The sequence below is a fragment of the Bactrocera dorsalis genome, chromosome 1 (assembly GCF_023373825.1).
Source record: "Bactrocera dorsalis isolate Fly_Bdor chromosome 1, ASM2337382v1, whole genome shotgun sequence".
Classification (NCBI taxonomy): Eukaryota; Metazoa; Arthropoda; class Insecta; order Diptera; family Tephritidae; genus Bactrocera; species Bactrocera dorsalis.
In genome coordinates, this window is record NC_064303.1 from 48,582,885 (window position 1) to 48,605,128 (window position 22,244).

General features: G+C 35.2%; 1 protein-coding gene across 6 annotated transcripts in view; it reads right to left on the reverse strand.

The window, feature by feature from the left end:
- Positions 1–22,244, reverse strand: part of LOC105226812 (uncharacterized) — a 159,114-nt gene that overhangs the window by 131,306 nt on the left and 5,564 nt on the right. For all 6 annotated transcript variants that reach the window (XM_049462466.1, XM_049462470.1, XM_049462468.1 and 3 more), the window contains exons 2-8: positions 18,508–18,697; positions 17,924–18,449; positions 17,683–17,865; positions 17,520–17,627; positions 17,336–17,465; positions 788–922; positions 335–725 (exon numbers count right to left, since the gene is read on the reverse strand). In XM_049462466.1, the coding sequence (XP_049318423.1) occupies positions 335–725; positions 788–922; positions 17,336–17,465; positions 17,520–17,627; positions 17,683–17,865; positions 17,924–18,449; positions 18,508–18,697 (1,663 nt within the window). The remainder of the gene's footprint in view (positions 1–334; positions 726–787; positions 923–17,335; positions 17,466–17,519; positions 17,628–17,682; positions 17,866–17,923; positions 18,450–18,507; positions 18,698–22,244) is intronic.

Consider the following 22,244-nt stretch of genomic DNA (forward strand, 5'->3'; position numbering starts at 1 on the left):
TATTACACATGTGAAAAGTCGGAAATCATTATATAGGGAATAATAGGGACTGAGATACTTGAAAACATATTTTCAGTAATTTTTTAAATATCTGACCCGGCTATTGCAAACATTTTTTCTTGGTTTTGTGCTTATTTTATTTAACTGTTCAAACCCAAGGTATTATAACTTAATAAAGCAATACCTCATGTTCTTCCGAAACATTCGAAGTTTTTCGAAGACTAATTGCAATGATGCTGAGCAATAAAATACCGCGGTTAACATGTTGGTAGGAAAAAAAAAACAATTTGCTAAATTAATGTAATGTAATGCATGTACAAATTTCTAAACATACCTGGTTGCGTTATATCTCTTGTAGATTTTACATTCATCTTATTAATATCTTCATAATTCGATTTTATTGAGATATCTTCTAGCATTGGAAAACCAATTCCTAGATCAATCTCAATCGAAGATTTTAAATTATTCTTTTGAGGGTGTATGCAGCTTTCCAAATGTAGCATCATTAAAGCATATCTAGTATGATCTTCAATCCTTTGGTCTGTTAAAGGTATATGTCGTAATGTGTTGACAAAAATTTCAGCTGTTGATGGATCTAAATAAATATTTGCTGTAAACATCGAGAATAGATTTGAAACAAAATCAGTCCGACATTCATAATTATATTTATTCAGTGATAGATCATACATCCCACTAAAAGCAGTTAAAACATTTGCCACAATAGTCTAAAAAAATAAAAAGGTTTTAATAATAAAAAGCGAAGATTGTATTACCAGAAAGAAAATACCTTGGTGATATCATAGTTTACATTATTTGGAGATGAATTTAGAACTTCGAATATGCATTTTTGTTTGGAACAAATAAGTTCTTGAACAATGGTCTCCAAATCAGTTCCTGAAGAACAGATTTTACTGTTTAGTATCTGTAAAAAATATATTTATTATTTTTCTATGATTCGAATTGATTTTTCACAGGCCAACATTCTGAAGGCAATTTTAAGCCATTTTAAAGTATGACTATACCACAACAATTTCTAGGATCCTTTTTGTTTATACAAGACCAAATTTTATAGAAAGTCATAGAAAAAAAAGATTTAAATTTTGAATTTCTCTTCTCATACTTTATTTTACATTTATTTCATGTTTTCAAACACAAAACTTCTCAAAATCGACCAACAATCGTATTTAATGGGTTATATACAGTTATAATTAAAAAAATCGATTTTTTCTTAATTCACATATAATAAGAACACACACAGAAAATTTCATATCGTTCCAGTAAAAAATTTCGTAGTTACAAGAAGTAGCAAATTTGAAAAGGCGTTTCAGAGTGCTTGAAAGTGCATTCCATACTTTAAACGCGTTTTCTTCAAAATGGTGTTTTCAAAAACGGTGACCAACATTATTAGAAAACAGCTAAACCGATTAGTCTTAAATTATAACACGAGCTTCTGCAATATATTTATTAGTAATTAATAAAATATTTTTTATCAAAAAAAATATATATATTTTTTTATTACAAACAATTCAAGACCGAAATTTTGGTCAAAAATAGATTTTTTTAGAAACCGCTATTTTGACAAAAAATTTTATTTTGCTTATTCCTCCAATTCATTACTAGATTTAACATAACTTTAACGAAATCTGATTGTACACTATTGCAACCAGTTATAAAGTGCCATAATAAGCACTAATTAGGATATAAAGCTGTAATACCACTAAAACACTACCTAAACCACTTCAGTTACAACAACCAAATTTGTTGAGCACAAATCTTATGAGAACTTCTACCGACAGTGTGAAAATGGATGAAATCGGAAGATAACCCCGCTGTCCCATATAACGGTACTGTTAAAAACTACTAAAAGGGCGATAAATCAATAACTAAATACGCAGAGGCATTAAATTTTACCACCACGATAGTATGAGACAGCTTTATGGGAATCGATGTGAAAATTGGACGATGGGCATGGCACTGCAAACTTTTTGGTGAATTTTTAGACCCGGTACCCATAGTTGATTAAACTGATTGAACCTTATCAGTGTGGCTTTAGGCCTGGCAAATCAAAAACTGACCAGATATTCACCATGTGCCAAATCTCGGAAAAGACCCGTGAAAAGAGAATCGACAGCACCACCTCTTCGTCGATTTCAAAGCTGATTTTGACAGCACGAGAAGGAGCTGCCTTTATGCCGCTATGTCTAATTTTGTTGTCCCCGCAAAACTAATACGGCTGTGTAAGCCGACGATTAGCAATACTAAAAGCTCCGTCAGGACCGGGAAGGACCTCTCTGAGCCGTTCGATACCAAACGAGGTTTTAGACAACTTCTGGAGAAAATAATTCGAGCTGGAAAACTAAACAGAGAAGGTACCATCTGCTATAAGAGTGTACAGCAGCTGACGTACACCTATGATATTTATATCATCGGCTTAAACAACCGTGCCGTTAGTTCCGCTTTCTCCAAAATAGATAAGGCAGCGAAGCAAATTGGTCTAGTGGTGAACGAGGGCAAGACGAAATATCTTCTGTCATCAAACAAACAGTCGTCGCACTCGCGACTTAGCATCCACGTCACTATAGACAGTCATAACTTCGAAGTCGTAGATAATTTCGTCTATCTTGGAACCAGCATTAACAACAACGTCAGCTTCGGAATCCAAAGCAGAATATCTCTTACCAACAGGTGCTACTTGGGACTGAGGAGACAACTGAAAAGTAAAGTTCTCTCACTATTCTTGTCCTGCTACATAGTGCAGAGGCATGGACAATGACATCTGATGAGTCGACGTTACGAGTTTTCAAAAGAAAAGTTCACCGAAAGATTTATGGTCCTTTGACCATTGGCCACGGCGAATATCGGAATTCGATGGAAATATGATGATGATGATGACATTGACATGGCTCCGGTGCCCGCCGGAGGAAGCAGAAGAAGACCTTCACTCCGTTGGAAAGACCAGGTGGAGAAGGACCTGGCTTCGCTAGGAATCTCTAATTGGCGTCACCTTGCGAAAAGAAAAAACGACTGACGGCTATAACCGCGTAAACGGTTTCTACGAAGAAGAACTGTCTCTAACCTCTTAAAGGTTTTGCTTCGAAAAATGTAATTCAAGTTTTACTTTGAAATTCAGATTTTGAAATATCCTTCGATAAAAAAAAACTGGAGGTAGTTATAATTGTTGGCTATAATATCCGCGCATAACCGAGGAAACATAGTACACAGTTTACAATTTGACTTAGTTGATTTTATTTATAGCATGTGTACTCTATAGCACCAAAGTTTTTTTTTCATTCTGATTAGAACTACTTAGTTCCAGTTGAATTATTATTTCCAACCTTTTTTGCATTGAGGATTTCACAGATAATTAAACAGCTGGTAAATTTTAAACAAAGAACTTGCTTTTTATCGGTTAATTTGAATGGCGGTTCGATATAAACAAATAGTACATATTGTACTGTAATAATACTTGCCAATACGGGAATATATCTTTTCAATTCTTTAATTTTGATTGTTCAGTGGTCCGACATCGGCGATTCGTTCTATTGAGCAGTTTCTGAAGAGAAAATGATGTGTGCAAAATTTCAGATCGATATATCAAGTAAAGGAGGGCTATGTTTGGGTTCTTTCAAACATTTTATACTAGCAAGAATCAAAGTCAGGGATATACCTTAAAATGTAAAACGTCAACCAGATGATCGGAATCTAAGCAATTTTATATATACATATACTATATATAACTCATACACTGACCGACAAATTTGATTTCTTAGAAAATCGAAAGTTATGGTATGTAATATGTGAGAGTTGGGCAAGCACCGAAACGATTCTATTAAGGGGGGAGGAGCCTGCTTTAGAAGCTTGAAAAAAATCTAAGAATATGTCCCCAAAGTTATAAATGGAATTCGAAATATTGTCGAAGCTAAAAAGAGAAATTGTGACCGAGCGTCTAGCAGATATATGAGCGATTGGGCAAAAAGCGAAAACTTTGACGCGCAATTTCAAGTTTTTTCATTTTTACAATTTTTCTTAATTGGCGGGCATGATAGAATAAAAACTAAACGTCGTATGGAATTGAGTTTATTATCTTTGGCATTAAATCATCTTCTATTTAAACTAAAAAAACTAAGAAAAGTCAAGTTTGAACATATTTTTAAATTTCGGCTGATTTTTAATGAATTCCCGCACCGTTTCGATGGAATTTCTAGTGATCACGGATTTGAATTGGTCGACATATTGATCGTCATTTTTGTCTTCACGACCACTTTGAAAATGTTGAAACCACTCGTACACTCTGCTACGGGATAGGCAATCATCGTCATAAACTTGTGTCATCAATTGAAACGTTTAAGTAAAAGTTTTACCAATTTTAAAACAAAATGTTGGTTCTTTGTTCGAAGCTCATTTTCGCATCAATAACACAAACATGCTGACACTTAAAACGCAATAACTTCACTTCCAATAGATGAAATGTCATGAAATTCTCACTGGACAATCGATAAAGATAGCAGATTCTAACGCACTTTGTATATACACTTATGCTCACATAATTAAGCCACTGCAAACTAAATTACATTTCAGAAAATAAATTCATCGAATTAGCTTTGAACTTGTAAATAACGGTATGGAAAAAAGTTCCGTTATATGTTTGGAAGTTACTAAGATCATATTCAAAAAAATAACTATCGTGTTTGGCGAAAAAAATTTAAATAAAATTGCAGGTGATGTAGTCGGATGTACTCATATAATTAAGCCAGTGTAGCGAAAGCTTTGAAATCACGATCTGTGTAACAAAAATTATTAAAAAAGTGAAAAGTTTATTGCTTCCATGAAATTTAAACGAGTTTTTTGAAAGTTCTCTAAACAATGGGATAAGCATAAGAGTTCAGTTCCGGGTGAAAGAAGAGGCATGCAGAAATGTTACCAAAAGTTCTAAAATATTGCGAAAGTAGTGGAATACTTAACACTTTCTTGGGAAGAGATAAGAATGCTTCACAATATTTAAAAAAAACATGTCTTTTGAAAGTCTGCCCCTTAAAAAGCCCAGAAAGACAACTCCTAACGACGCCAAGCAGATAGTACGGATGAATAAGGTGGATCCTTTTCAGCACAGACAGCCCGAATAGACGACAAGAAAATTCCTTAAATGGGCAAATCGCACGAAGCAACTCACGAAGCACAAAAAAAATAGACTAAAAATTCTGAGATCTTGTGGAATGAAGTGATGAATCCAAATTTAATGTCTTTGGAAATAATAGTAGAACCTATGTCAGGCGATCACCGCTACAAGTACTGAACCCACGGTATACTAAAAAAGTTATCAAACATGGTGGATTTACTTCATGTAGAGTAGAACCACTTGTAGAAGTAAAGGGCACAATGACTGGGAGTATATAGAGACATTTTAGCAGAGCATTTAAAAGGAAATTACGCCAATTTACCACTAGCTTGGATCTTCCATTCAGGATAACGACCCAAAACACGTTAAGGACTGTCTTGCGACGAACCGCATCAAGTGTCTTGAGTAGCCTGCTCAAAGTCCGGATTTAAACCCTATCGAGAATCTATGGGGGATTATTAAAAGGGCAGTTGAGGTGAGAAAACCGTCAAATAAGGCCACATTCTGGGAAATTTTAAAGGAAGAACAGAGCAAAACTACTCCAGACTATTGTAACACACTGTCTATACAATGAGCCAACGCTGTAGGGAAGTAATTTTGCAAAAGAGGTTTTTAAAAAAATATTAGGCTAAATAAGACAAGTTTTTTTTAACAAAACATCGAGTTCTGGCAGTGTATTTTTGCAGATAGCTTAATTATATGAGCACGAAAAATACATACCAATGAAGAAGAGAACTAATTTTTACTTTTACATTAAATTTTAGTTTGAAAAAACTATGAATACAATAAAGTTTATGTAATTTCTTTTAAATTTTTGAAACTTTTTTTTTGATTTATCAATAAAATTCAACATTTATGAATTTGTACACCATAACGTTTATGTGGCTTAATTATGAAAGCACAAATGTATATAATCTTATTTTTAAGTGATATGTACAACCGTTAGGTGAACTCTTCTATAATACTCTGAAGCAATAGGTTGCAAGCATATATATAGAACCGGAGGGACTAGTTCACATAGCCACATGCAGACAGACATGGCTAAATCGGCTCAGCTTGTCACGATCATTTATATATGCAAATATATATATATATAAATAAACAAATATGTACCATTTTTGTCAAAATTTCCAGAACGGAAGCGAGCGAACCATTATTGTGCTACACGAGCTGATACAGCATCTCCGTAAATTTCACAAATTTCATTGGTGGCATTCTTACATTTATTTATAAGAAATTTCAAAATACAGTGAATTTCTTCATTTTTTTCACTCATTTTTGAACAGCTGCAACTTTTTTTTTTCATCCTGCAGTGAATTTTTTTATTTCTTATGATTTTCAAAAATTTTAAATCTAAAATGATTCTCACGAGACTTCTAAGTTGTTAATTAAATAAAGATAAAGGGTCCTTTCAGAACAGTATTTCTCCTTACAACAATGACTTTATAAATTGATTTTATCTCTTAAAATTTGAAAATTAACATTAAAAATTAAAATTTGTCATATCTCTTAAAAATTAAAATTTCATTTAATCCCGGGTTTGGGATTGCAAAAGAAAAAATATTTTAATTAACATGTTAATTACATAATTTGTCTAATGCATTATTTGCAAACCTTGTTGTAATCAACCTAAAAAGTCAATAATTATTTCTAGATTCGCTAACTTTTATATTTCATCGAAATCCAAAATTCATGATATTCAAAAACGAAAGTTTATCTTTACGGAAAATTTTTAAGTGCTTCTAGATCTATTTGGGCCATCCGGTTCATTTGTACACAAATTTGAGCAGAAACATGAAAAGCCTACTGAAGTAAATTTCTCTAAACGAAAAAAAACCCCGAAATAAAAACTGAGGAAAGGAAATCCTCTGAGTATTTATTATCAAAATGTTACGAGTTTCTAATAAAAATTAACTTAATCTCCATATAAATAAAGAATCGTTGAGTTTACAACTCAAGAACGGCTTAACCGATTTGGCTGAAAATTGAACGGGAGATTATATTTCAAATCATGCACATAAGAATTAGGGTGTATTTGAGCTACTTAAAGTTACCGCTGATACTCTGCTCATACTTTGCTGCAATATTGCAGTAATTATTTCACGCAGCGCGTTTTACTTATAAATATGGAAATTTTAATATTTACTTACTAAATGTTGGAAAATGAAGGTGAGAATTTTATGAAAAATACGAACAAAATAAAGCAAAGAATATGTAAAAAAAAAATTGTTTTTTTTCTTAAAGAACACTGCAAGAAAAGAAAAGTGATAAAAGGAATAAGAATTTTATGAAAAATACGAACAAAATAAAGCAAAGAATATGTAAAAAAATTGTTTTTTTTTTTAAATAACACTGCAAGAAAAGAAAAGTGATAAACGGAATAGACTTAGAACGTGATGCTTTCTCTGGATGGACATTTTAACGCAACTTCGGACATCTAATGTGCTCAGCAAATTAGCAGATGGATAAAAAATAGAATGTCGATTGCCATAAATTTCGCCGAATTGGCCAAAAAAACTACCAGGTAGCAGCACCCCTACCAGTTGCCTTATTTATTTTATTGAATCGATTATGTATTGAGTTTGTGTATATTGAGAAACTTCCCCTGAAGTTGGTCTCTAGTCGGGATAAGTCATGGAACACTAGCTATCATATCTCTCGTAGTTTGTCTTAAAACACTTCTACCACTAACAAACTCTTCGCAAAACCAACCGCGAGGATAAAATAATTGGTAGAAAATGTAAAGCAGATTCAAATACCCACGTCGATAATGGTCGAATCAAAGCAGATTTGCGCTTAAACTTTAGAATGAAAATAATTGGTTTGGTCGAAAAAGAATATTAAAGTACGTTTGGCATTCGCTCATAATCACAGATCAAAATATTAAAATTTTTGGGAAAAGATATTTCCTACGGATGAAACCGCAATAAACCACATTGGGCCTGATGGAAAAACAAGAAGTCAGTCTAAGATATACCAAAAACACCGTAAAGCACCGTGGAGGAAATTTAAAAGTTTGGCGGTCGTTTTTAAGGCGTTGTGTTGGACCACTACTAAAGATATAAGAAATGTGTATAAATTTGCATATCTTAACATACGAGGTGTGGTGCATCATGAATTCTTGCCACAGGGAAGAACGGTCAATAAGGAATATTACCTGCAAGTTATGCGCAATTTGCGCGAAGCAATCCGCCAGAAACGCCCGGATTTGTGGAAGAACAAAAATTGGCTTTTGCACCACGATAACGATAACCTGCTCACACATCATTGCTTGTGCTCGGCTTTTTGGCCAAAAACAACACACTAATGATGCCGCAGCCACCGTATTCCCCAGATCTGGCCGCCTGTGACTTTTTCTTGTTCCCTAAACTGAAGAGGCCCATGAAAGGACGACGTTACGCTTCTCTTGACGAGATAAAGACGGCATCGAAGGAGGAGCTGAAGATAAAAAAAATGATTTTTTGAAGTGCTTCGAAGATTGGAAAAAACGTTGGCACAAGTGTATAATATCTCATGGGGATTACTTTGAAGGGGACAAAATAGATATTCATGAATAAATAAATAATTTTTGAAAAAACACAAAATTCGCGATACTTTTTGAACACACCTCGCACTAACGAAAGGAATCACTATATCTAAGATGTTACGCCAGCAAATTTTTATGCACAATAACGATCCCTAACATATTCTCCTTCTTTACTGGCGTAGACATATTGCAAAATAAAATAAATGGAACATATGGAATATTGCAAGAAATACTTTCACTTGCAGAATGGTCAGCGCAAGGTCCCGATCGAAAACTTGTAGAATGAAATCAAAGCAAAAATTGGGCAAAGAAAATTTACAAATTGCAACGAGCTTTATGCAGGAGTAGAGGAAGCACGGAACTGTATTCTTTTGGACAGATACCAAAGGTTAATTAGAGAGCTTGTCAGCCAGCTATGAAGCGGTGATTAGGAATAACGGTTATTCCACAAAGTATTAACCAGGGTAAACATAATATCAAAGAATTTCACGCACCTTGTTAATAATATTTCTTTTGCTTTATAGATATTTTAAAGTGCGCTAAATACTTGTCAAAGGCAATTTTGACTTAAGACTGTAAACTGAACCATATAGTAAATTATGTATTTATTATTGAACTAAGTATTTTGAATTATTTTATAATAGTTTTTAGTGAAGTATTTTTTTATTTTGTGCAATATAACAGTTTTACTTTCTTTAACTGTAACTTTTTTAAGTATTGTATTTCACTATAAGAAAGTGCGGTAAATCTCTGCCCATGTAAATTTTCACGTTTTTCTGTTTATGTACGTATTCTTTTTTCATTTATTTATTTTTTTTTTTTGCACGAGTAATTTACTGTCCCTGTTAACCATGCAAATAGTAGATCCAGTGTATTATACCATGTGCCAACAGGTTCTAAGGTTATATAAATCACAGCTATCCCCTTTAATTATCTGAATCCGGTAACGAATTGGCTGATGAAACTACTCCTCAGGGAATAAATGAGCAGGACAATTTGCAAACACTTTACAAGCATAGGTTCAAGAAGCTTCTGTTCGACATGAGTGTAGTATATGGAGTATATATAGTATACAGTCAAACCTGGGTAAGTGAGAACTGGATATAGCTACAAAAAAATACATACATACCAAAGAACTGCAAGGAGTAATAAATTTTTGCTCATAATCGAGTATTTTTCCGTTACTCTGTCTGATTCTGTCAGTTCGATTCAGGTACACGAATCGAACCGTTTGTCTTCAAACCAGCGATTGAGAACTTTGAATCACTAGCGATCAGCTTATAGCAGAAAATACCCGTAAATGATTCATACTCATATTTCAATGATAGAAAACTTTGACAGCGTTCGGTTTACAAACCCCTATACACTAATATACTAGTGCACTTTTCTATTCCAAATACATACGTATGTACAAATATACATACATATGTTATATATAAGTTAAAAACATTTACTTAGTTTTTATAAAAAAAATGTTTTTCGGGAGCTATGCTCATTTATTGAATTGTGCTTAAGAACTAAAGTTTAGAATTAATTATACTTAACTCTAGACCTATGTCTGCCGCTGCAACGGGTATGGAGCTTGCTGACGCTGCGCTTCCCACAGGTTGACACTACACGAGTTGCACTCTCAGCGATTTAGTGGTGTCATATTATATTACTTTGTATCATATGATATTAATGCATCATATAATACTTGTGGCATGTGTGGGGTGCTACTTAGTCCCTTCCTTGAAATTCAAACGTCCTCTTTTGAATCTTTAGGTGTATTGAAAATTTGGTTGAGTCCTTCTATTGCCGGTTGTGACAGTTTATTATGTTCATCTTCTTTTTGTGTCATCAGAAGATTCTTCCCGAAAATTAAGGTGATGATTTTGGTGATGAAATTGGTTTTTGAAAGCATTAATTGGAACCTCTGTACATGGGATTAAATTGTGACTTGAGCTTTCATCGCTATGAATCGTAGTTGTGAGTGATTTTTTTTCTTTTCTTGAAAAGGCGTCTGCAACTAAATTTTTTTCCCAGGTTTGTAGGTTAGTTCGTAGATATATTCTTCTAAAATGGCTTTCCATCGCTTCATTTTACTATTAGTATTCTAATGGCTTAAGGCATAGGTAAGAGGTTGATGATCGGTGATAATTTTAACTTTTTTTGAACCGTAGAGGTAATTTCTAAGTGTATTAAGTGGCCATATTACACCAAGCATTTCTTTCTCATTGGTAGCATAATGTTCCTCTATTTTTTATATTATTAAAAGCTTCTAAGCCTCGTTGTCTCATTCTAATTCTATTTTCTTCGAGTTCCGTTTGGAGGCATGATTCGGCTTCTCCTCTTAGTAGTGCTATTAATGGTTTAGCTACTTTTGCGTAATCCTGGTTGAATCTGTACCTAGGATCTTAATTCTTTGAGAGTTTGTGGAACTGAAAATGTAGCTACCGCTTCTACTTTTTCGGGGTTGGTTTTTATCCCATTTAAACTGATTACATATCCTAAAAATTCTACTTCTTCTTTAGCAAATCTAATCGGATTTTCATGTTTGCATTTTCTAAGGTTTGAAATACTAATTCTATATTTTTAAAATGTTCTTCTTCGTTTTTGCCAAATCCTATATGTTGACGAAGGATATCAAAAAAAGCAGTAGGTGTCATGAATTCAGATATTATTGGTTTGATATTCGAAACAGAATTTGTATCGGTTTTGGGTGTCACGGAAACCAATTTTATCGGTTTTGCTGTCAGAAACAAATCACTATCTTGCACACAGATTTGAAATGTAAGTTAAGAAATCAAATTATTTTATTATTTGGAATTAATTTATCTTTACTTCTATAGGGGAAAACATAAGCATAAAACACAAAATGTCTCAATTTTTGGAAAAAAAAATGCAGATATTTAAGTGGGGAGCCTGCATTAGAGGCTTGAAATCGATTTTTTGGGGCATTTGTCGGACGACGGGTATGCAGAACACAATTTCTATTGGAAAAAAAATTCAAAAAGATTACTTTTTGTTAATAACTTATGGTCTATGTAGTTAAACTAAAAAAAATTCCAAAAAAAAGTGTAAAATTCTAAAAAAAAATTTAAAATTTGAAAAAAAAAATGGTTTTTACGAAACAAATTTAACATTATGTTGTTTAAACATAGGTTCAAACTTAACTTTTCTTAGTTTTTTTGTTAAGATAATATACTTTGCCCCAATTCCATACGACGTCTATCCTGCGCTCATATACATATCTGCTTCTAAAGCAGGCTCCCCCCTTAAAGAAGATTTACAAAACGTAATTTAACACCCAAATGCGTTTTTATTCATTTGATAAATGTTATCTCTTAAAATCTTTCTTTAATTCGGAACTCATTACAAACTTTAGTATGATTGCTTCCAAATGTTTCGTCACATTAGTAGACAGCTGATTCGAATATTGGTTTTGCGTATGTTCGAAAAGATAAAATCCAATCAGATTCTGTGACACCATTGAAAATCAGAATTGGTTTGCAATTCTGACAGCTAAGCAATTCTGTCTTGGATTCCACAACACCCCTGAATACTTTATTGGTTCACAGATTTGCAAGGACTTCGTTAATTTCTGGTATAGGTTATTTATCGGGGATCGTAACTGAATTGAGTTTACGATAATCAACGACCATTCCATACTTTTTTTCGCCAGAGGCATCTGACTGTTTGCTAACTATCCATATTGGGGAGTTATACGGAGATTTCGATCTCCTTATTATTCCGTTATCTATGAGTTTTTCAATTTGGCGTTCTATTTCGTATTTTAATGCCATGGGATACGGGTATGGCTTGGAGTTGACAGGGGTTTCGGTTGTTGTACGGATTTCACATTTTACGAGGGTGGTGTAGGTAAGTTTTTTTTATCGGGATCGGAAAAAAGGGTTGGACATTTATCAATAATATTATTAATTTTGTTTTATTGTTGTAATGAGAGATGTGGAATATTTATTGCCACATTATTCACTTCGTGTGACATTCGTTGCTTTAACGTTATATTTACATTTCGACAAATTTTAATTTTTTTAATTCTTTAAGTGTGTAATTGCCTACTATGCCGTGGAACAACCTTTGAGTTGGTAATATGAAAAATTTTATTTTCCCTACTGTTGGTCCAAAAATGTCGACAAAGGTGTGGTGGGTAATTACAATTACCCCGGCAACTGATTTTACTGTAAAGGGCTTTTCGTTCAGAATTGGATTCCTAATCCTAGTAGATTGAATGTAATTCTTATTGGATCCGTTATCAATAAGAAAATCTATTGTCTCCGCGCCTTGTTTTAAATTCGTAATAAGGCAGCGAAGACAGCGCTAATCTAAAAAATTAATAGTATCAGACTCATTTTTACCTACATTATCGTAATTGCTATCGCAGGAATTGTCATCATATATCCCGTTCGGGTCTACCTCTACTGCGTTAGTAAAAAAGTTGTGCGGAAATCGGACGTTTCGGTGGTCGATTGTCTTGTAATTGGGCCTATTCTGGTCGGTGGTTTAAGTGCTTACCACTCGGTCTGTTATTAAAGGAGGTATTTTCTCTAGTAATATGGGGGTTGTTCGAGTAATTGTTGAACCTCGGCATGAATCTTTGATTATTTTGCATATAGTTGGGAGAGTGTTGAGGATACCGGTTTGGTTGACGACCAAATGCATGTTGGTCGAAATTGCGTCTGGGGGAGTGGGAATATGTTAGATCGGGGTAAAAAGCTCTATTGTTATTAAAATTATTATTTCGGGGAGGTTGTGGTGGTGGTTGAATAATGGCTTTGTGCGTATTGTTCGCATGATTAATTCTATACGTCATATTGTCAAGTTTTTGATATAAATGTAGTGCTTGGGGCAAGGTTGTCGGTTCTCTCATGCTGAGAAGACGAGGTAAATCACCATTTAGTCCTCTAATTAATGTGTCAAGGGCTTTGTCCCTAATATGAATTGGTCATTGTCCGTATGGACTCGTCGCTTAACTCGAGACATGAAATTTTGTCTAATATAAGGGAAAGCTGTTGGTAAACTTTTTGGTAGAAGGTCGGAATGTCATCGTGGCGTTGGACCAGAGTGGTCATCTGTTATACGAGGGTACCTATGCCCCTTTTATCCGAATAATGCATCAAAAGGCATTTTCGAATTTGACTCCAATCAAGTGGAGTATTGTACGATTCCAATGCGGTGTCGGCCACGCCAATTATTTTATGCCTGATCGTATGAAGTAGCGCGAAGTACTTAGGGGTGTTCTTGACTCCCTCATAAGCTTAAAAAATTCTGTCTACGCTCTTCCTCCAGGAGTTAAATTCTCCTGGTCGTCCTGAGAGTTCTCTAAGGCATTTAATCATGTCCGGAATCTTATCTAATATGTTTATGTTATTCGCGTTGTGTCACGATGTGGTCGGGTTCAGTTAAGTCAGTTATAGTCTGCGTACTCATTCGTTCGAGTACTTCGCGAAATATTGTCGTTATTAGAGTTGGGTTAGGGGTGGGAGGATTTAAAGGATGGGTGGTTTGCCCATAATCTAACGTCATTTGGTTTAGTTGTTCAATTAATTCTTCTTTTTACTTTTAAGTTAATTAATTAAAATGTTCTCCTTTGTATGTAAAGCACTTTCTTTGACAATATTGGATCTTTTTTTTTTAAAGCTTACTTTAATTTAGGACTTTTTTTTTCTCTTTTTGTGTCGGGATAATTAAATTCCTTCAATTTAAATTTCGTTTCTTTTAGCTTAAGACCTTTTTTTGATTCTCTCTCTTTTTGGGTTGAACAATTTAATTTCGTATTCTTTATAGTAACAATATTCTTTATAGTAGTCTTAAAATATTTTATAAAGCTTACACTAGTGGTTTCCAGCTTTCCATAGGATGTCCTTATACGTTTCGGAGTTGTCCTTTCTGTACCGGTACTGAGCTCCATCGACGTTTCAGTGTTTTTTTGTTTTTCACACACATAGCCTTGCTTTTATTTTCAAACTTTTTTTTTATTCACAATCACTACCGTTCGCCACTCACGTAGCCTTACTTTTTTATTTTCAGGCTATTACTACCTTCGCGCGCTGGTCCTTGCTCGGGCGCCAGTTAAAAAACGTTTACATAGTTTTTATAAAAAAAATGTTTTTCGGGAGCTATGCTCCTTTATTGAATTCCGCTTAAGAACTAAAGGTTACAATTAATTATACTTAACTCTAGGCCTATGTTTGCCGCTGCAACGGGTATGGAGCTTGCTGACGCTGCGCTTCACACAGGTTGCCACTACATCTGTCGCACTCTCAGCCTTTTAGTGGTGTCATATTATATTGGGTTGTCAAAAACGTCTTGCGGTATTTTTATTGATTTTTTTTTTTTTTTGTTGAAATTGAAATGAATTTTTGATGACTCATGCCCAGCTCTTGACCGATGCTATGCCGCTCTCTTTCCACCAATTCAGCGATTTTATCGCAATTTTCGACGACAGACCTTCCGGAGCGTGGCGCATCTTCGACCACCTCTACACCAGAACGAAAACGTTGAAACCATTGTTGTGCGGTGGAAATGGAAACTGTATCGGGTCCATAAACTGCACAAATTTTATTGGCGGCTTGAGATGCATTTTTGCCTTTATCGTAGTATTACTTCAAAATATGCCGTATTTTCTCTTTATTTTGCTCCATGTTTGTGACGCTATAACTCACGAACGACTTAAAAGAAACGACAATCAATCAAACACGTGTTAGCGCGTAAAATGAGCTTTCCAAAAAGGTATAACATGACCCGATGCGACGAACAAAACTAAAACTACGCGCTTTCAGCGCCTACTAGCAAAAATACCGCAAGACTTTTTTGACAACCATATTACTTTGTATCATATGATATTAATGCATCATATGATACTTTTTGAATGTGTGGGGGTGCTAAGTTATATAACGGAAATTCCATCGACACATGTATGTATACTCGATGGAATTTCCATTTTTTACGATTCGAAACTTTGTAACATGCGCACAAGCTCAAAGCTGATACATTTTTTTGCCAAACATGATTCAAATCAATCCAGCAGAATATTTGCTGTACTCGTAATTGACCCGCAGCTTGACATCGATTCAACCAATCGTCGCAACGCTATGAACTGACATTATACGATTTGAACCGAAATTAGCCATACCGTTTACGCTATCGTGATTGCCGAAGAATAGGTTGTTCATGTTGCATAAAATCAGTTTACGCTGTTGTCTATGATGAACTGAATTGATTTGATTGTGTTTTTGGCACGACTGTTTGTTCGGATTTAATGGTACGATTACGATTCTTTTGGCGCCGTGATTTAATGGTACGGATGGATAAAGGAGGTCCCCAGGATTAAAAAATATATACATATATACCGTCCTCAGACTCATAGTTTTCGAGATATTTCACTTTAAAGTTCCACAATTTTACATGCAATTCACTCTTATTTTTTTTTTTTTTTTGTTTTTCTTTACATGTCATGACAAATACAAGTGTTGCCACATATTGTTTTAAAAAAAATATTAAAAATTTTTATGTTTAACATATATAAAGAAAATGGTACATATCATTTTTGTATCTTATCTTAATTGATAAATAAAGATAAAAAATAATATTCCTTTCTGTCGAACTACTTTCTGCACTGGCGGCCTTCGGCCGCGCTTCAAAAAAAAATAGCCCTGGTCGGTCCAACACCGGGGTGATCATATGTAGTTCCTTTGTGTCGAACTACTTTCTGCACTGGCGGCCTTCGGAAGCGCTTCAAAAAAAAACCCTAATCGATCGAACACCTATATTAATCAAAAGGAGAGAAATACTGAAAAACTTTGCATTCTATATATTTTTTTTCTATTTATTCTACTGATTTTACATATATATATGATATATGTATATATGTCAGCACACAAAGTATGGCAACACTGCTATTTGTCATAAATGTAAACACACAAATCTCTTGAAACTTTGAATGTGCAAAATTGTTTTTAAAGTATATTTATTTTCTTAAAAAATATACAATTAGTATAAATTTTTGATATATACGAACGTGTACAGTGTAATTAAATATATATTAATTAAAAAATGTATGAAAAGTGGGTTAAACATAGTGAAATAACGAGCATTGTTTTTACAAATTTTTGAACTTTAAAGTGAAATATCTCGAAAACTATGAGTCTGAGGTATATGTGTGAGGTATATGTGTATACATTTTTTAAACCTGAAGACCTCCTCTATCCATCCGTACCATCAAATCGCGGCGCCGAAACAATCGTAATATTGCCGATTTAATCATACTCGGTGCATATCTCTGATACTTACATAAAAGATACACACATATAGTAACAAATGACAAAAGAAATTAAAAATTTAACATCTGCCATTTTATGACTCATTTTTAACTATCGTGGAACTTATATATATCACATTACATACATATTTACTACATTCGTACTTGCTTATTATTGCTGCGTACCTCTATAAGAGAGAAACCCTACCCATGTACCCGCATTAGCGAGAAACTGGGATTAGTGAGAAACCTCTATAAACCAGAATGAGATTGTGCTCTCTTGAATATATGTATGCATATGCAAATAGCCAGACGAAAACTTCTGAAGACCTGTTTCTAGAATACACATCAGTCTGTAGACGGGCATAATAGATCATAATTCGCAGGGTAAGCCTGAATTTATTTCCATTTGATTAACATTTTGTACACCTACCTTCGATAAAGTAGAGGATATATCTTGCATATCCTTCAGCATTAAGTCAATCAATAAATCACTTCGACTACCTTGATTAACAATTTTGCACCATAAAGTAATGACATCGTATATTTTCCCATTTAAACGCCTAAGAAAAATGTATTTAATATCAGTTATTGCTAAATGTAAAAGTTTAACTTACATATAAGTTTTTTTTTGTTCAATTACGATTTTATGTGTACTAAGTTTAAGCATATCTCCCAAAATCATCCATATTTGTTTATAATTCTTCCTTAAATCGCTTTTTAATCTAAAAATATATACATAATTAAGTATAGCATTACTATAATTTTATTTCTGCTTACGTTATCATTAAAGCCTTCAAAATTTGTAACAGAATGAAATAAAATTCAGGTAGGAGTAGATTACGCATCATACCAATAATTGTTTTTTTTCTGTTTGTGAATAAATGAACAACGTTCAAGGCACCTTTTATAATTCCAAAGATTTTGTTTGTGTTGACAGGTTTTTCACTTAAAAATGGTTCCCTTTTTAAAAAGATTAATTATGTCAATTATTAAAAAAATAAGTAACTCATTAATTTACCGTAATGTCACAATAAAATATACCGCCACATTTTTAAAGCGTATGAAAACTTGTGAAATTCTTTTTATTGGATCGTCACAAAGTTGCAAAATGGGAATATTCAAAGGTTCGCAATTTATAGGTTCAATCACTGGAGCATTTAATACTCCTACAAAGGAGTCCGACAACGTTTGTAACATATCTAAGAGTCCTCCTTGATACGCCTTCCAAAGATCCTTCACTGCTATTCTACTCGAACCATTTTTCGATATAGAAAGCAGATGATGATAACATTTAGCAGCACTTTCCATAACATTATGATTGGGGGAATCCATAAATTGAGACACAAAATCTTTAACTATGCCACTACTTTGAACACTATATTCAGGGTAAAATTGTAACAGAATAACCATAAGACGAAGAGCCGCCAAATTATTTGAAGGAGTGTAACAATTTTTACTTATTATTTCAAGAATATTCTTGACGTAATTGCAACCAAAAATTTTGCGAGATTCCTCTGAAGTGTAGGCCGACTTAGCAAGTACGCCTAGAAAAAAATGTTTTGATCAAAACTTAATTTACACCAATCAAATTATAAAATATACCAAGAATTGCAAGTAGTTGAGTAGCATCACGACTCTCTTTGCATGACACATATAGCTTTAAAATTATTGAAGTCCAAAGGCAAGTTTTTTTATTCGTCCTTTCATTGTAGGTCCCATTTAGCAACCGAAGCACTAATGAATAATTTCCAGAATTTCGCATAGAGGAACATACGACTTTTTCCAAGGCAACCTGTTCTTTAAATAAAAGGATCAATAATAAGCAACAAAGTTGAAGTCAATTACAGGTAGGGTAGGGCTGAGTTTGAATAATTGAACAATATATTAACAAAATCAACATTCATTTGGTTCGGTCATTCGGTTAAACCGTAAATCATTATATTGCATATTAGGCGCCTAATATTCACCATTTTGTTCGATAACTTTATGATACTTTGAATGAAAACTCCAAAGCCGAGGTATTTATAAGGGAGGGAACCCTTGTCCCGATTATGTCAAGATGGGACTATGGTGACATAGCCGAAATTGATATTAACCGCCTTATCAAATTTATGCTTTGTCTATTCATGAGTCTTAGGAGTATTACAGTAGCACTATATATTAACGTTCTTAAGTGCCCAAGAGGAATCATTATTGGCTCCGCATCGACATTTTAACCTAACTTAACTTATTTTAATGATTCTTTACGGACTTAGCTCCTGGCCAATAGAAACAGTGCTTAAATTACATACTTTCTACAATTGGTCTTCCAGAACTGCGTCTTTGACATAAAAATTACCGGAGCGGAATCGACAAAACAAGCATTGCCCATAATTGGCTGTTACATTATCAGAACTACATTTTCAACCGCCTGGTTCAAATATAATACACATACCTAATCACAATTATTCAACATTAGTTTCAGATTGCTAAAACCATAGAGTTATGTAAAAAATAATAAGGGCAGTGGTATGCAATTAATATCGGTATTCTGCTTGAGACGATTGTCTCATGTTTCTAATTGTAACAATCTTAATTTAGTGACTCTGTTAGTCAGGAGTCTCATTTTGGTATTCTGGCAGATACAGTATAGTAGTTTACTGTATAGTAGTATACCTTATCTGCCAGAATACCAAAATGAGACTCCTGACTACACTAAATTAAGATTGTGACAATTAGAGACATGAGACAATCGTCTCAAGCAGAATACCGATATAAAGTTTATCTAGAAATGTGGGGGAATCAACGGGAATTTTCAAATTAATTGAGAACAAACTAAAAATAAGTTTTTTTTTTTTTAATTTTATTCATATTTTGCAAACACTTGTATTTTATTTGCATTTGTTTTCAAATTTACTATGTTAACATGTTAATAAAATAAGGACACTTCGTAGTTTACTATAAAAATACCATATTGAATAAAAAAGGAACTGGTTTTCAATTGTGATAATATCAATTTCTAAGTAGTTTGATATTTTGTTGAAAATCCACTGACAAAGGAGTCAACTAGATTTAGACGAAAACTGGAATTGCATTTTATGAATTTTGAAAAGTTGAAAAAGCTCTTCATTATTACTTGGGCACTTTTCTCTTAACGACGCTTTCACTGTGTTCAACAAATTTTCAATGGATATTAGATCTGGGGACAGCGGTGGCCACTCTTTTATTGACCCTAACCCAATCTTTTGTATACTGCATAAATATCCACCTAAGTGGCATATGGTCTTCAGCGTTGTATAGCATAAATTCTTGTAGTATTGCTACACAATCGGTTGCCTTCTTAGTTCCCAGTATACTATGCAGTGAGCTCAGACAATTGTATGAAAACGATTTACAAACCATAATGTTTCCGCCAACATGTTTAACAGTCTTTATCGTATACTTAGGGTTATAGGCTGCATTTCGTCTTGCCCTCGTTCACTGCCAGACCCATTTGCGTTGCTTCCTTGTTCAGTCTGGAGAAAGCAGAACTAACGGCGCGCCGCCGCGGCGCGGGTGTTGAGACCGATGATATCAATATCATCGGCATACGCCAGCAGCTGTACACTCTTATAAAAGATTGTACCTGCTCGATTCAGTTCTGCAGCTCTAATAATTTTCTCCAGCAGCAGATTGAAAAAGTTGCACGATAGGGAGTCGCCTTGTCTGAAACCTCGTTTGGTATCGAACGGCTCGGAGAGGTCCTTCCCGATCCTGACGGAGCTTTTCGTGTTGCTCAACGTCAGTTTACACAGCCGTATTAGTTTTGCGGGGATACCAAATTCAGACATCGCGGCATAAAGGCAGCTCCTTTTCGTGCTGTCGAAAGCAGCTTTGAAATCGACGAATAGGTGGTGAGTGTCGATTCTGCTTTCACGGGTCTTTTCCAAGATTTGGCGCATGGTGAATATCTGGTCGGTTGTTGATTTACCAGGCTGACTGATAAGGTCCAATCAGTTTGTTGACGGTGGGCTTTAATCTTTCACACAATACGCTCGATAGAACCTTGTACGCGATGTTGAGGAGGCTTATCCCACGGTAGTTGGCGCAGATTGTGGGGTCTCCTTTTTTATGGATTGGGCATAGCACACTTAAATTCCAATCGTTGGGCGTGCTCTCATCCGACCATATTTGGCAAAGAAGCTGATGCATACTCCTTATCAGTTCTTCGCCGCCGTGTTTGAATAGCTCGGCCGGCAATCCGTCGGCCCCTGCAGCTTTGTTGTTCTTCAGGCGGGCAACTGCTATTCGAACTTCGTCATGGCCGGGCAATGCAACGTCTGCTCCATCGTCATCGATTGGGGAATCGGGTTCGCCTTCTCCTGGTGTTATGTGTTCACAGCCATTCAGCAGGCTGGAGAAGTGTTCCCTCCATAATTTAAGTATGCTCTGGGCATCGGTGGCTAGATCACCTTTGGGGGTTCTACAGGAGTATGCTCCGGTCTTGAAACCTTCTGTAAGTCGCCGCATTATTTCGTAGAATTTTCGAGCATTACCCCTGTCGGCCAGCTTATCAAGCTGTTCGTACTCACGCATTTCGGCCTCTTTCTTCTTCTGTCTGCGTAACGTTGCGAGGTAGGCAGCCTGTTTTCTCTCCGCTGCGACACGGCACTCCTCGTCGTACCAGCTGTTCTTTTGCACTTTCCGAAAGCCAATGCTTTCGGTTGCAGCTGTACGTAAGGAGTTTGAAATGCCGTCCCACAGTTCCCTTATACCGAGTTGTTGACGAGTGCTCTCAGAGAGCAGGAGTGCAAACCGAGTGGAAAATCTTTCGGCTGTCTGTTGTGATTGCAGCTTCTCAACGTCGAACCTTCCTTGTGTTTGTTGGCGTGCGTTTTTTGCTGCACAGAGGCGGGTGCGAATCTTGGCTGCAACAAGATAGTGGTCCGACCCGATGTTAGGACCTCGGAGCGCACGAACATCTAACACACTGGAGACGTGTCTTCCGTCTATCACAACATGATCGATCTGGTTGGTGGTTTTTCGATCCGGAGACAGCCAGGTAGCTTGATGGATCTTCTTATGCTGGAATCTAGTACTACAGATAACCATATTTCGGGCCCCGGCGAAGTCGATCAGCCTCAACCTATTTGGGGTTGTTTCCTCGTGGAGGCTGAATTTACCGACCGTAGTGCCAAAGATACCTTCTTTGCTCACCCTGGCGTTGAAGTCGCCAAGCACGATTTTGACATCGTGACGGGGGCATCTGTCATAAGTGCGCTCCAAGCACTCATAAAAGGCATCTTTGGTCACATCGTCCTTCCCCTCCGTCGGGGCGTGGACGCAAATCAGCGATATGTTGAAGAACCTCGCTTTGATGC